The 16,401-nt window shown below is 40.4% G+C and overlaps 2 protein-coding genes across 3 annotated transcripts; both read right to left on the bottom strand.

Annotated features, from left to right (window-relative positions):
* Nucleotides 1–246: 246 nt before the first annotated feature.
* Nucleotides 247–6,267, bottom strand: plaat1l (phospholipase A and acyltransferase 1-like). The gene is made up of 6 exons (XM_084713689.1): nucleotides 6,129–6,267; nucleotides 4,257–4,661; nucleotides 2,502–2,631; nucleotides 1,957–2,045; nucleotides 1,678–1,842; nucleotides 247–1,572 (listed from the first exon to the last, which is right to left on the bottom strand). Exons 2-6 carry the CDS (start codon nucleotides 4,263–4,265, stop codon nucleotides 1,507–1,509), a joined length of 459 nt encoding a protein of 152 aa, XP_084569815.1. The 5' UTR covers nucleotides 4,266–4,661; nucleotides 6,129–6,267; the 3' UTR covers nucleotides 247–1,506.
* Nucleotides 4,703–16,395, bottom strand: LOC146304967 (zinc finger protein 513-like). 2 transcript variants are annotated; one of them, XM_084713685.1, is made up of 7 exons: nucleotides 16,236–16,395; nucleotides 15,690–15,942; nucleotides 13,036–13,158; nucleotides 12,609–12,743; nucleotides 11,880–12,386; nucleotides 9,130–9,335; nucleotides 4,703–8,175 (listed from the first exon to the last, which is right to left on the bottom strand). In XM_084713685.1, the coding sequence occupies exons 2-7, from the start codon at nucleotides 15,727–15,729 to the stop codon at nucleotides 7,567–7,569; spliced, it is 1,620 nt and encodes a 539-aa protein (XP_084569811.1). In that variant the 5' UTR covers nucleotides 15,730–15,942; nucleotides 16,236–16,395; the 3' UTR covers nucleotides 4,703–7,566. The 2 variants fall into 2 exon arrangements, with proteins under 2 accessions (XP_084569811.1, XP_084569812.1); XM_084713686.1 differs by having other exon boundaries at nucleotides 9,130–9,332.
* Nucleotides 16,396–16,401: the final 6 nt, after the last annotated feature.

Here is a 16,401-nt window from a genome sequence, read left to right as displayed (position 1 = left end):
AAACATGTGAATAAAAACAGAATGCAATGATTTGCAATTCAGTGGAACAGAAAAAAAAAAAAGATATTTGATGTTCAAACTGATGAATTTGATAGTTTTTTTATAAATACAGGTGTCATTTACTCTGGGGACACGTCACTCATACTGAAACGGGTGATTTTGTCCTCGTCACTTTTTAAAAGCATGATTTGTTAGAAATGTTCTGAAAAATAATTTTCACCAAGAAATGTTAACTAACAAATGAGAATGATTGGATAATTGTTTATTTACACAATAAGAAAACAATGAGTCATGATTGGTTGAATTACTTCCCTGTCAGATAATCTAAAATCACATATTTTGATCTATTATATTTACTTTATTAATGATGCTTTTGATTGGTCTGAAATGTTGGCAAATGTTTATTTAAGTTAAAGCAGAGCAGTTTGGGAGGACTTCAGCTGTTATTTGTCAGAACAATAAAACACAACAAAACAAATAATGAAATAATAATAATGATGATGAAAAATGTGAGATAATAAAATAATAATTAAAAAATAAATGATAAATGAAAACTGAAACAAATGAAACAAAAACATCTTCAGCCTGAAAGATGAACTGTTGCACTCAGGACGTCACACGTCTCTACTTTCTGTCTGTTTAGCAGGTAACATTTATTTCTGGTGAAAAACATTTAGACACACAAAAACAACATAAAATTAAATCTTAAGAGGGCGGAGATACAGATATTTTCTCCATGAAATAATTTGTGAAATCTTTTACTTATGATGGAATGTTTCAATTTCATTAATAAAGTCTAAATATTTTGAAAAAGAAAATAATAATTTGATGATAATGAAGTACAGAGATCATCTTGTGAAGTTCTAACTTTGCTGTTGAATTTTGTAATATTATAGTTTCTTTCTCAGATTTTCATAACTTTCCAACCTTTTTCTCAAAATACTGTAACTGTATTATTGACAGTAACATGAATATCTTCTTGTATCAAAGAGTAACTTTAGTATTTTTCAACCCGGATTATATTTTAGCACATTTCTGTGTCATAGGAACAAATAAGGACAACAATTTTTGAAATATGTTCAGTATTGAATGACACCACTGCAGCTGTCAGTCATGAAACACACTGTGATCTAACTTTAAAAAAATGTCATCCATATCAGTCACTTAGACACAAAAACATGAGGTTGAAAAATACAGAAATTACCCTTTAATTAAGCTGTAATGTTTTTTTTTCCTGTAAATAAAAATTCAAAACTTTTACTCAAATATAAAATCAATGTGCACATGTAGGCTAATCTGATCTATTTCCTTTCCTTGACATATGAAAACTTTTTCTTGTCATATTACAACTTTATTCTTAAAACATTTCAATCTTTTTATCTTAAGAATTGTGAGTCGTGGAACCACAGTGGCGTTGGTACCCTGCTGTCATGAAGACTGTGGATCAGGAGAAAATGAAGTCGCCCTCTGGTGGTGGGGATGAGAACTGAACACAACAGCAGTTTTTCACAGTTTTTTCTCCTCAAACAGCTTCTCCCAGGCTGGCATGATGTGTTTATAAATCTTCTCTATCTGCAACACACACACACACACACACACACACACACATCAGCTTTATACAGCTACATGTGGTCACAACACCTTTAATCACACAGACAGCGTCCCCTCCCCACTAACCTGTTCAGACTTCTTGACTCCGTATCTGAAGAGCGTCGCCTGGTGCTCGCTGTTATGAAACAGGATATCGAACGTCACCTCTCGTCCCATCATGTCGTCGATGGCCGGTTTCACCACGCTGTGGAAATCTCTGGCTGAATGAGAGTCATCCAACATGTTGTTGACCTGCGAGGTCAAAGGGAAGTTCATCACGTCCACAGAGACTCGGTCATGATTATTTTTCACTGCAGTAATTCATGATATTTTATGAGATTATCGTCTGTTTTCTACACATCTTACCTTGTACTTTTTCCCCAGCAACTCCAGTGGATCCAGTTTGACCTCTGACCTCAGAGCTCGGCCAAAGAGCGGCAGCTTGGCGTCTGAATCTGACAAACACATTACAGGTGTTTTACAGCTGTTTCAACCATAGAAATAAAAAAAATCTAAAGAAAAGGATCTGGATTGTAAAATAAGAAAGAGTAAGGCAGGTTGCTCCAGTAAAATAAAGAAAATTTAACATGATTTCAGAACATTAGCAGACTTTAGACCATTTTATTATTTATTCTGAACATTTTGTTATTTATTTTGAATATTTTGTTTGTTATTTTTCAACATTATAAGCAACCAGGCAGCTTTACAACAAATATAACATACAGAAATCTACATTTTTGGCCAAACTCACAAAAGCTGATCAAACATACATATATAAATACAAAATACATGCTTTAATTCTAGAGAATGAGTTGATTTCTCACTCTGAAAATTCTCACTGCTCTTGTTGATTTTTGTTTTTTAAAAAAGAAGTTTCTAATACAAAGTAAGTAAAGCAGGAAAACACCAACCCCGACATGTCAGGTGTGCGACGTAGGGGACGCCGTCCCTCTCTCCGTAGTAAACCGCGAAGTGAGAGAAGTATCTGTTCCTGCGATACTCCACGATGTCCCCCGGGAACAACTTGGGGTGGGAATGTTTCTGCAGAGACAGAAGGAGATGATCTCAACCAGGAAAAATGTCTTGATACTGTACCACGTCTGTGATAATATCTACCATGATCTTACATGGTTATTTTATTATTTTTATTTCATTTTATAAAGGGGCGCTGCTGACTGCGGTGTCGTTTTTGTTTTGCAGTTGTGCAAAATTCAAACAGTTATTACCAGAAAAGTCACACACAGTAGAAACAAACCACGTCCTGCTATATATAACTATGTATAATTAAAACTGACTGAACAACCCTGCTGCTCATAACTTTATATTTTTCAGTCAGTCATAGAAGAAAATTTTAATTTAACCACAACAAAAACAGAAGTCATCTGAACAGGAAGCCACAAAATAAGAAACATTTCCATAAATACTTCTCTTTTCTGTTATGCATCATATAATTTTTATATTTCCTTGCATTTCTATTATTTTTTTCTTTGATTAAATCTGCCGTAACTTCTTTTACACTGCTGGTGACAGTTTCTAATAAAGCAGCCTTTATAAAGTGATTGTAACTAATAAATAATTACTACTTTCTTTCTACTCGACAAACTCAGAGTTTATTCACAGCGGTTCACAATAAGATTCAGTCTGTGGGTCGTTTGAGGAGGACGATAAATTAGCTTCGCTCCTATCCTGTCACTCTTTCTGGGGCGATGGCGGTCTGCCTGGGTCACCGTCTCAACGTCTCATGGAGTTGAAGCATTAGCATTAGCTAGCTACACTGCTAGCAACGAGAAAATCACAGTCATCAGCTACAGATAAGAAGCAGCTTTTGTTTACTTCTCAGTGGAATCAAAGACCTCATGTTTCAACAATATTTCCAGTGTCCTTGTCATCACAGTAAACTGTACGAACAGTATGATACTGGAAAGCTTGACAGGCGTAGCAACAGTAACTAAGGAGGGTGGGGCTTAGCGAAGGGTCATTTGTCTGTCGATGTAAAATTCAGCCCGTTATCCTGAAAACAAAAAGCCCACTGCTCTGAAAACACACGCTGTGGACTTTGTCACTGCCTGCCAGATTCCATTAACATTTTGCTCATTTTAACCGTTATAAACATCTACACCTTCTACAAGATCATTAATGATTTATTTCGCCTCATAAAACTGATATTTACTCTTTCTGCAAAGATTCAGCATTAATTTTAGCTCTAAGAAACATGAAACCGGCAAAACAGCAAAGGAAATTTCAAAGGAGAACATGCTTGCTGTAGTTGTAGTCTTGTTTTTAGAGAAGCCGGTATTTCATCTTAGCATGTTTCCTTAATCTCTGATGATTTCAACAATATATGTTACATATTAGTCCTTTAAATGCCTTTTTCTACCACTCTCTGGTGAATTCAGCAACTAATTCTACTTTCCAAGTGATAAAATCAAACAGTTAATCAACAGACTTTGGTAGTAATACCTCCCATCTCTTTCTAATATATTTAAAACCTAAAAAGGCAAAGGAAGTGTGGAGTTTTCACATTTTAGCAACCTCAAAACTGTCCTTGCCATTGGCCTGATTAAAAGGTGGTAATAGAACACTTGTACAGAAATGTAAGTGACAAAATTACAGATTAAAATTTAAACAAAAGATGAAATAATGATAAAACGCCAGGTTGTACTCACCAGGCCCATGGGTTTAAGTATTTACTGTGGTTTTCTTCAGTCAAAAATAAATCCACATCACACACACACACACTGGAACTCCATCTGCTTTACATACACGCTGCGCTGATGATATTTTGAAGATCATCAGTCTGTCACAGTCACAGTAGACTGACTTCACCTCCCCCCATCACTCTTTATCACAGCTACATCATCAAAACTCATTTGTTTTTTGTTAGATTTTGTGTTGTGGTGCGTCTTAGCTTCACTTCAGGTGTGTTTTTGCGGGTCAGGGGGATTTTTTGGGGGGACATTTCTGCAGTCTGGATGCAAGATGTTCCATCAGCAGGAGCCATGAGTCCCTCAGCGTCCTCGTCCCTCAGCATCCTCGTCCCTCCACCTCTGGGTGGGTGAAGCAGGTGTTTCCTAAACAGAGAGCGTGAAAGAGGAAGTCGCTTCGATTCAGCTTCAGTCAGTCTTGTTTTATTAGAGACATGAAGGCACTGTGAACAACAAACCTACTGCAACATCACTGTCAACACACATTTACACAATCTGTTCAGCACCGGGTCCAATAACACACGCTTTTAATTATTCCAGATGTGTGATGGTCGATCTCAGGCCACTTTATTTTTTTTATCTTTCACACTGTTTCTAAAGGAGGACTGTGTATTTTTTGTATCAGGACTGAATGAGATTGAGATTCTCAGTTACACTTGAAATATAAACAAAAATACACAATATAGGGTTTGAGAATTTACTTTAGGTCTTTGAAATGTTGCTACTTCTTCAGTTCAGCTGAAAAAATATATTTTAAGAGATCAAACTCTTGGCTATTAAACTTCCTAGTGATTTATTTTTTTTATTAAATGTAGAACTATCCCTTTAAGAACTGACAATCTGGAGATGTGTGGTTTTCACTGACTTTGCTGTGGGGGTTTTATCATTCAGACTTTTTGCTGAAACGAATCACAAAAATGCTAAAATTCATCTATTTTCTGAGGCTTGTTGAACACAACAACAAAAAACAAAGAGCCAGTGTGTGGAGTCACTGTGACTTTTAAACATTTACATTCACCACGAGTCCATCGTCTTTCTACTCCAGATGTTTGCTCAGTCTGATAAATTCACAGTTTGGACATCTAGATTTTATTTTAAATTCAATCAAACACACGAGTAATAATTCCTGAAGAAAACGTGTTTTGGGATCAGTGGCCTGGTAGAAAGGAGACAGAGCTTCATGTTCAATATGACACAACATTTAGAACAATCTCTTTTTAATTCACTACAGATAAACTGAAATAAAGACCAGGTTTGTCAATGTTTGATGCAAAATGTCATGATTTAATAAAACCAGAGTTCTTTTTAATGACTAAATTCTTTCTATTCTTCCCTGAATTGTTGATGTCTGAGAGGTAAAATGTCTGTTTTCACAAAGTCAGGCCTGTAAAGTCACCTTGTCTGGAATAAATGTCATGAAATATCAGGATCTAGATGTTAAAAAAGTCTGGTGCAACAAAAAAGGTTTGAAACTCCTCCCGACTGACCGCACAGCATCTGTTCGTCTCGATCGGAACAGCAGGGCTCCTGAGCATTTCCATTTTTAAAATCTCCTCTCTTCCAACAGGAATGTCTCCAAAGATTAAAGTCATGATTTTACATTTTGAAATGTTCAACAAAGTATGAGAGCAAATGTTAAAGAAAAACTGAGTTTTTGTGATTTAAGTCATGATAATTAATAGAAAAAAGGTCATGTTATGAGGTTTTCTATGGGCGTGGCTAAATGGTTTGGTCCTCATCAACCAATCAATTGGTTGAAGAGTATTCAGAATTTCACTCATTCAAAAGTTATATCAATATGATGTGAGTTTTTTTAAATGTATTTTTCCACACCTCTGCACCCGACAGAAGCCGCACAGGAACCCTGCTGAGTCCGTGACGAACGCCCCACCCAGACTTAAAGCTTGAGAGATGATGCTCCACCCTGCTGTTATGAAAAAACTCCACCCACATGTACAAAATATAGATTATCTTCTCTAGAGAAACAAAAATAAACATTTCAGTTCATGAGATCAGCTTCATGACACACACATACAGTTAGAAAGGTCACATTCTGACTGGGATCTGAGTCTGTGGACTGCATCGTAAATTGTGAATATTTTCTGCTCCCTTTACTCCCCTCTGACAGTAAACTGAATATCGTTGGGTGGTGGACATTTTTCACCGTTTTCTGACATTTTATCAACCAAAAAAACTAGTCGATTAATCGAGAAAATGATCAACTGATAGGGCTGCGACGATAACTGCATTACCGCGGTCGTGTGATGCCTTGAGCTCATAACCGTCATCACTGCAACTTTTATTCAGGGTCATTCTCATTTTGAGATCAGCAGATTGATTTACTAATACACCTAAGGATGAGCAGCGCCAGACACAGGTCAGGAACACAGCGTCTGATTGGTCGACAAGGACTGCCAGATGCCTGACAACATGCTAACGGCAGAAGTCAGAAAAAAAAAATAACTACAGAAGATGTTCAGTGTTGGATTTATCATAATGCATTTATTTTACCACCAAAGAAGACGCTGCCACGCTGACATCTGAGTGCTAAGTTTAAGTTTCTGCTCCACTATGAGCAGCGCTGTACTGCCTGCTTACTTTCTGTCTCTTATTTAAAAGGGCAGGTTGATCATTTGAGGTGGTTTTAATCACTCTGTAACTTTATGTTTTGGCATCAAAATTATATTTTCCTGAGCTCTATGAAAAACATGATGTGAAGTGGGTTTCTGCATGATGATGTTGCTATAGAAACCATATAAAGCATGTCCACCTGTCAAAGTAAACTCCAGACAAACTAGAGGCAGCGTATCACCAGAGTAACCACTAACTGCTGCTCACTATTCTCTGCTCAAACACTCTTTGGCTGTAGCTAGCCTCCTAGCTGCCGTTAGCTCAGTTAGCTGTGTAGCTAAAGGACCTGGGAAGGCATCAACAAACAGCGCTGCTTTGTCACCATGATAAGAACAAATCCATACCGTCACAGCCCTATTGAGCCAACAATCACAATAATTGCAGCCTTAAAACACACACACACACACACACACACACACACACACACACACACACACACACATTAATGCCCCTTAATAAAGTCAGTGCAGCGTTACAGTCGTTCAGTCTGTCAAAGGCACCTGAGTTTAACTCCAACAACCTGAGCTGGAGATTCACCAGTGTATCAACACACACACACACACACACACACACACACACACACACACACACACACACACACACACACACACACACACACACACACACACACACAGTGTATCTAACTGTGCTCTGGCCTCTGGCTGTCCTGAGTGTCTTTGCCCCAGCTGAGGCCGTTGATGGGGGCGTGTTTATCCCAGCTGTCTGTGTTGTGTCCATGTTTCCTCTGGTGGCGTTTGTAGTTGTCCCAGTGGCCCGTGGTGTAGTCACACTCGGCGCAGGCATACGGCTTCTCACCTGTGTGCCGCAGCATGTGCCTCTTCAGGTTCATGCTCTGATTACACGAGTAGCCGCAGACGCCGCAGTGGAACGGCTTGGCGCCCGAGTGGATGCGCTCATGCCGCCGCAGGTTGGCGAGGTTTCCACAGGCGTAGCTGCAGGATGGGCACTGGTAAGGCTTCTCGCCCGTGTGCACGCGCAGGTGGCGTTTGAGGTTGTCGAGGTGCGAGGAGGTGTAGGGGCAGTGCGGGCAGCGGTGGGGTTTCTCCTCAGAGTGGGTGTGAGCGTGGCGGGCCAGGTGGTTGGGATAATGGGACAGGAAGGGGCAGTGAGGGCAGCGGTACAGCTTGGTGCCGCGTTGACCCCGCCGGGATCCACGAGATGCGGTCGGGCTGCAGGGAGGCCCAGTTTCATCTTTGGACAGCAGGTCCAACGAGCAACGACGACACACCTGAGAATTCACACAGAGAACGCAGTCAGAGGTGAGACGACGACTTCTTCAGTTTGATTCAAGGTTGTCAAAAGTATTCAACTACTGATACTTTAAGATACAATATCCAAAAATTACTGCATGAAGAAACTATAAAGAATGTTCAGTTCAGTTCAGTTCAGTTCAGTCTTTAATGTCCTGTCTAAAACTTGACTTGCAGCAAAACCAGACAGAGTTCAGTGACTTTATCTGAACCAGAGATGTGTGCAGGTATAAAAAAAAGAAAAAGAAAATATGATTCTATTTAATGTGCCAAGAACTTTATTTCTTTTTGCTGTGGTATCAAAAGAGGCATTGAATATTATTTTTATACTAATATTGTATCAAAGTTTAAAATTCAGGTGTTGTGACAGCTGTAGTTTAGAGTCCTCTGAGCTTAGGTAGAAAAAGGTTTTTGCAAATCCTTCTGTTTTTACTTTTATACAGTGTCACACATTTTTTGAAATTGGGGTTGTACAACCATTCTGTTTCACAACAAATACAGGCCTGCAGTTTAATTTAGAAAAATAAAAGAAATCTGAATCCCAATAAAAATACTGATCTGACAAATCAAAATTATGAATTTTTATTAGTATTATACATCACTGAGTCTTAGTTTAACCACAGTTTATACTCAGATCAGTTTATGGGCACTGTTTTACAGTGATAACAGGAGGAGGCAGGACAGCTGAAGGCAGCCGACACGGTCAACTGACAGCTAACTACGTCGAACGGAAGTAGAAAGGAGTTTCTGTGTTTGCTCATAGAGACAACTTGTCGCCATGGAAATGAACTACACTTTGCACAATCATGTTTTTCAACATCAAATTCACATTAAGAAATATTTTTTTTGCATGTAATGAAACCTCAGTGACTCATGATGGAGGAAAAAGGAAGAGAAACAGAAACAGCAAATCAGAGTTTTAGGAAGCGTACCTGTCCTCCATCGCCCTCCCCCTCGCCCTCGCCTTCCCCCTCGGCCTTGTCCGCCTCCAGGTCAGCCTCCTCCAGGGTGAGGCCGCACAGCCGGCAGCACAGGGGGAAGAGGAGGACGGGGAGCGGGGCGGAGGGAGAGCCGAGGCCCCCCAACGTCTGGAGGTAACCTGAGTCCTGGGACACCCGCAGGGTCAGGTCTGATACTACTGCATGGAGAGAGAGAGAGGGAGGGAGGGGGAGAGAGAGGGAGGGAGGGAGGGAGGGAGGGAGGGGGGGGGGGGGGAGAGAGGGAGAGGGAGAGAGAGAGAGAGAGAGAGAGAGAAAACATATTTAATTTCTTCACATATTTTCATTTAAGTAAATAAAAGAACTACTTTTATTTAGTTCAAGAAAACTTTTATTTGCTAAAGCCACATTTATTTCCCAGCTCTTTTTGTTTCCATATGTTTCATTCAAATCCACAGAAAAGGCCTGGCACACATCCAACTGCCGCCGCCAGTCGCTGTACCCGAAACCCTTTGCCCACATTGAAGGGTGACTGTTGGGCTGCACACCAGACCAAAGCAGAAACTTAAGTGAGCTGTCCGCTGAAATAAAGTGGTCCTTTAAAGTCAATTAGCTTATGACATAAAGAAATAAGGAAAATAAATATATGAGGTAATCAATATATAAATAAATGTAAATATAAATATATAAGCATACTACCTTTATTTATTTAAGGGGACAGCTAACTGAGCTAACTGAGTCTGATCTCCACAAAGTCTCAAATTTTAACCCTGAAAAGCATGAGAAAACCCCACCTAAAAGTCCTAAAAATGACACGCTGCAGTTTTTTACTGATAAGAAACTTATCTTACAATCTCAAACTTCCTCCTTTTACTTCTTCTTCTTCTTATATACTCATCTTTAAAAAAGAAAAAAATCCCTCCTAGTTCTCATTTCCTCTGATGGGCCTTATTGACATCTCATTTATAAATCACACTTCATGTCACCATATCACTCTATTATTCTGGATAATAATGATCTAAACTGTGAGGATTTCATTGTCAGATGTTGCTCGTGATGCAGGTGAATACACTAGAGGTTAGCTGCAGGTCTGTGACCACTCAGCCAAACAGAACTTCTCTTTCTCATTTTTCAGACTCTTTCAGTTTCAGCTTGTTGGTTCCTCTTTTCTGCTCAGCTCACTGCTTCCAAAACTAAAAATTTCCCCTGTAAGCTTAGAAAACCCCCAGTGTTTATTATTTTATACAAAGAATAAACCAAAAATCAACTATATTCACATCATCTCCAATTAGGATATTTTATTTATACTTGGATAGGTAGATGGAGGTCGACACGCCCCCAGTTTGGGGAAGCAGCAGGAGCGCCGGTGCAGAAAGCTAAGCTAATGTCCTGCTGTGGACAGGGTCCACTGGAACATGTATTTTAGCTGCATTAACAAAGTCTGTATCAGCTATAGTTAGAATATTTTCACCACTTTAACTTGCTGTCAGACAGACTTTTCTGATGGCAAACTGTCGTTATATGAGCCACATATCTCTCTGCAAACCAACTAAACTCCACAGAACGTGGGAGTTGCTGGTCTACCGCTGCCTCAGTCTGTTTGTTTGTTTGTGCTGTGCCTTTAACTCCACACCAACAAACACCACAACAGTGTGTGAGTTTTATTAGCATGTTTGAAGCCTCAATAAGAAACCAATATTTGTGATTTGCAGACTATTGATTGTGAAATATTACAGCATGAAGCACTGCGGTGCTAACAACAACAACATAACAGGAAGGATATCCTGTGTTTCCTGCACGACATTAACAACAGCGTTGCTATGGTGACTGACTGACGGTGTGAGACGAGAGAGGGAGAGATTTGATTTTTTAATGAAAGAAATTAATTTTTTATTACCGAGAGAGTAAAGTACCAAAAAATGGTAACATTAGGTACTGGTTCCAAATTCCGGGTAACGGTGTTTGTACCACATCAGATCAACTGTGAACAGTTTCCAACCCCAGTTATTATGTATGAACGATAGGCTGTATATATATCTTTTATTTTGGCTGATAAAAAATTTGGCAGGTAGAAGTTTCATCTATCAGACATTTACCTGCTGTGCTAAAAAGATAATTTCAGATCCTGCAACAGAATAATTAACAGTGAGAAAAATCCATAGTTGCAGCCTTAATTCCTGACAAAATGGTTCCAAACAAGGCATCCAGCAGTCACCTGTGCACATGAAAACACAGGAGAACCTCTGATTGAGATTTGGTTTTTAACATTTTGGGAATCAATTAAAGGCGGGAATCTCTTGGTGTCTCAAGATTTGATTAGATTCCCATTCGGAGGGCTATGATACGATTTTAAAAGAATTACCGATGCTCACACTGAGCCATCCTCACCAAAACCCAGAAGCAGCCTAGTTTAGAACATGAACATGACGCACATCTTTACATCTGTTACATTTCACTATCCAGCTGCTTCAGCTGTGAGGAAAGTGCAGCCTGTTTTACAAAATTGTTAGAGGCGATGATAATGTTGAGGATTGGGTTTTAAATTGCTGAACACTGACTTTTCTGTATTGATTCATGATCTTTCAACAGAGAATCACGATTCATCTAAGAATCAATTATTTTTTCACTCCCAGCATCAGCGCTCTCACTCTCAGATTCAGTGTGCTTTTATCATGAAATTGAACTTAAAACCTCCTTCATGTTTCATAAACGTTGAAATGATCCTGCAGATGAGTGTTTGTTACCTTCTTCAGTTTCAGCGCTTGTATTTTTCCGCCTCGCTCGTCTTTTCTCCTTCTCCCTCCTCTGTGGTCTCTCCTGCGTGTGCATGCGCTGGTGTCTACGCAGGTTGCCAAGGGAGCTGCAGGCGTAGCTGCACTGGTGACAGCCGTATGGCTTCTCCCCGGTGTGGGTGCGGGCATGGCGCTGCAAGTTGACGAGCTGGGCCGAGGCGTAAGGGCAGACGGGGCAGCGGTACGGCTTCTGACCGTCGTGGGTCCTCATGTGGCGCTTCAGGTGGTTGGAGTAGCGCGAGGTGAAGGCGCACAGCGAACAGGAGTACAGCTTAGGAGGGAGGTCACCGGCTGTGCCCATCTTACCTACGCTTCTCCTTTTTCCGTCGGAGCCGCCGCTGATGGGTCTGTTGGCCATGTTTGATCCCTCCACCTGAGAGGAGTTGACCGAAGTGTCGTGCTGGAGGCCTTCCTCACAGGACAGACAGTATAGCTCCGCCCCCAGGTCCAGGCCCACACCTGCAACAAAATAGATCACATTTTAACAAGAGAACAGAAGAGATCACTGAGCAGGATCAACAACAACAACAAAAGATGATAAAACATCATAACTGCAGTTATGATGTGACAGGCCTGTTGGTATACTGTGAGGAGGAGGTAAACCCGGCCTGCTGAAGAGACAGACATTTTCCTGTTGGACATTTTTTAAAGAAACCAGAAGTCAAATAGTCCGACAGTTACCGAGATCTAAACCGGCCCCCAGAGGCGTGTCTCCCAGAAGTTGACCACATCCTTTACAGGAGAGGAAAGCTGGGAAGGTGGAGTCTGTTGGTGCTGTCGGGTCGTCCTCAACACTCAGGGAGAAGACTGTCATACCTGCAGAAGTAAAGAAAACACTCGTATATGGAAACCATTTGATTAATTGAGAAAATAATTGACCCATTAATAAATGATGAAAATTGTTGTTAGTTGAAGCCCTAAAAACACAATATTAGGCAAAACAATTTCACCATATTTTATACTGAGGTAATCCAAAGGTAATGGTAAGTAATCAAATTACATTACTTTAATATTGTGACACTTAAATTACTGTGTGTGTGTGTGTGTGTGTGTGTGTGTGTGTGTGTGTGTGTGTGTGTGTGTGTGTGTGTGTGTGTGTGTGACTGACCAGCCTCTCTGTCCAGCCCCATGATCTCTGAGTCTCCAAACTCCAGCTCTCCACTCAGCAGGAAGTCGCTCTCCAGGACCAGGCAGCCCGGCTCACACACCACTGCCCCGTCCTCCGACTCCACTGAACACAAACACACATTTTTCATCATTACTGGTAGAAAACGGGTCAAAATGCAATAAATAAAACAGCGAACAGGCTGGAGAAGATGGTGAAGCTGGAGAACTGAGCGGGTGCTGCTTCCTGTTTCTCAAATTGACTAAAAATTATATTTGAGCGCATTAAGAGGTTTGTGTGTCTCACTCTATATTGTCATCTTTAAGTTACACCTTTATTTTAAAATTCATATCGTGGTAGACTTTGTGAATTGATATCATGATGGAACTTGTGATTTATGCTCTCATTTATTTTTGTTTGTAGAAATAGTTTTAGACGTAAGTAAAGTAAAAGAAAAAGGACAGAGGGCAGAGTGACAGTCAAGATTTGTGCTCTGAAACAGCAAAAGGAGATGAACAAGAGTGAAGGAGGCGGAGACAAAGCAACAGAGAGAGAAAAGTGAGGAGAAGACTGAGGCAGACAAGCAAAGGAAATCAGTGAGGATGAGATAAGTGCAGAGGAGGAAGAGTTGGAGGCCGAGTCAGGAAAAGGAAGAGGAGTAAAAGAAAGGATGAGAAACAGAAAGACAACACAGCACTGATGAAGCATGACATTTTCATGCACTTCAATGTCTGGTTTGACACTTTCTTACAGTAATACAACACAGCAGTGATTCGACTTATATCTACATGTGCATCGATTAATCGCTTCATCAATTACTGAAATTAATTGCCAACTATTTTTTATAACTGATTAATCATTTTGGGTCACTTTTTAAAGAAAAATGTCCAAATCTTCTAATTACAGCTTCTTGTGAAGATTTTCTGGTTTCTTTGCTCCTCTCTGACTGTAAACAGAATATCTTTGAGTTGTAGACAAAACAAGACACCAGCTTGGACTTGAGGAAACACTGATCAACGTTTTATGACATTTAATAGACTAAACAACTAATCGAGAACATTAGTGGCAGATGAATTCATTATTAAAATAATGATTAGTTGCAGCCCAACTTGTGTCCATTCTAGATTTTTGACACCATGTGAGGAACCCCAAGCACAAACAATGGAGATACAATTAAGAAATAACAAGAAATTCCCAGAGCAACAATTTCAAGGTATAACACAAGGAAAGTTGAGGAGAGAGCGCACATGTAAAAAAGAAGGGAATGAAAGAGAAAAATCAAACAGGAAGCAATGAAAGAAAGAGAGGAAGAAGAGGAGGGAGCGCAGAGAGGTCAGGTATGAGCCTGTGAAGAGGAAGTGGAGACAGGAAGCAGAGAGGAGGAAGAGGGGAAGTTGGAGAGTCCAACTGAGCCAGAATATTCAGGATGAGATAACACACACAAACACATCTACTTAAAGGACAACACGTCTCCAACAGTCTTCCTCTCTGATAGACAATGAGGAAGGGACCAAGCCTGCAGTGTCAATATGCTAGACCAGTTTGACATGACTGTTTTCCAGGGGCTAAACTTTAAGTATAAACTGTGAAAAAGCAAATTAAAGGAATAATTCAGATTATCTGTAGTTGTATGAGGTACTTATCCATAATCAGCATATTTCCTACAGTAGATGGCGGCCGACACGCCCCCAGTTTGGAGAAGCAGCATGAGAACTGGTGTAGGAAGCTAAGCAATGTACTGCTGTGGAGTGTACTACACTCAGAATATTTTCACCACTTTATCTTGTTGTATGACAGATTTTTCTGACGGAAAACGGATGTTTTATGAGCCAAATATCACTCTCTGCAAACCAACTAAACTCCATAAATGAAAATAGTCTTTTTCCCTCACAGAACACAGGGGTTGCTGGTCTACTGTTGCCCTGATCTGTCTGTTTGTTTGTGTTATTTTGCAGCTTCTGTGTTTTAAAATGTTAGTTCAGATTTACCAATGTATTAGATCGAATCAGTGGTAGCCCAACAACTCCTGAGATAAAATGACTGATTTTGCTAAAGGAGCCTGGTTGAGCGAAAGACAGTGACATTCAGCTTTTATAACGTTGGTTTCCCATCATAAAAGTCTGCCTGACAGCAAAGTGAATCAGTGAAAATATTCTCAATATAGTGTACATTTAAGCTGACAGTTACTTTTTTTTTTAACTGCATCCCAGTTTGTACTCCTCTTTGCTTCCCCAAGCTGGGGACACCTTGACCTCCACCTACTGTAGGTAAGAGACCAACTATGGGTAACAATATCATACAACCTGGCTTCAAATAATCCAAACTATTCCTTTCAAGAACAACACGTCCTTGAGAGTCTTCCTCTCTGATAAACAATGAGGAAGGGACCAAGCCTGCAGTGTCAATATGTTCGACCAGTTAGGCAACGTTTGATATGGCTGTTTCCTGAGCTAAAGCAAGGAAACTAAACTTTTGGCCTGAACTTTAACTCTACACTTTAAAAAAGTTGGATTAAAGTGTCTTTTCCATGGACAAAAAGTCAACAAAGAGCCACTTCCTTAAAATCTGATAGTGCTTTAAGGCTTGTAAAGAGAAAAAACAGCTAATCAGAAAGCAGTCTCAGGCTCAAACAGCTGGAGGAAAGCAGTTAAACTCACATTTCACCGGCTGGGGGTTGGATTGTTTTCTCCGCGGCATCTTCGCCTCTGTTCGTCCCAGATCCGGCTCTGGTTGTGGGGCGACACCACACACACAGTGGGCTCAAGTCCCTCCGTCCGTCCGTCCGTCAGCCAGCAGGGCAGCCAGCTAACTGCATGTCATCATCATCATCACCTTCTTCCTCTTCCTCTTCCTCCAACGGACAGTAACAGCGGCGGTGTCATCACCAACAACTGCTGCCTGAACCGGAGGCTGGACACGGACACCAACACCGATTAAAAACACACGAACCCTCTAAAGATCAACACATTTTAAACTACATTTATCACCAACTGTAATGTGATGCTCAATAATATTAAAAACACATCTGCCACTTTAAAGTTAACGCTGTGACTCAGTCTTTGTTATTGTTCCGCAGTAAATAGACGAAGCCATCTTGTTAGCCACCTAGCTAGCTAGACAACTTCAACATCATAAATTAAACCGTTTCAACGAGAAACTCTGAATTAAAACAAGTGTCGGAGTCTCTTCGCTGATAAACTCACCTGTCATAAAGTCCACAAATATACTGTCGTCGACAAAATGTCGCTAACTGCTCCAAAAACAGTCTTTTGTTGCCAAACGCACACCGCTGCTCACAGGAGTAACGTTACGCCGGGTCCGGGCTCCAAGTGACGTCAGCGAGTGGCAGAGGATTGTGGGACTTGGAGT

The sequence above is a fragment of the Lutjanus erythropterus genome, chromosome 24 (genome assembly GCF_056507025.1).
Source record: "Lutjanus erythropterus isolate fLutEry1 chromosome 24, fLutEry1.hap2, whole genome shotgun sequence".
Classification (NCBI taxonomy): Eukaryota; Metazoa; Chordata; class Actinopteri; order Lutjaniformes; family Lutjanidae; genus Lutjanus; species Lutjanus erythropterus.
This window is presented reverse-complemented; position numbering and strand designations above follow the sequence as displayed.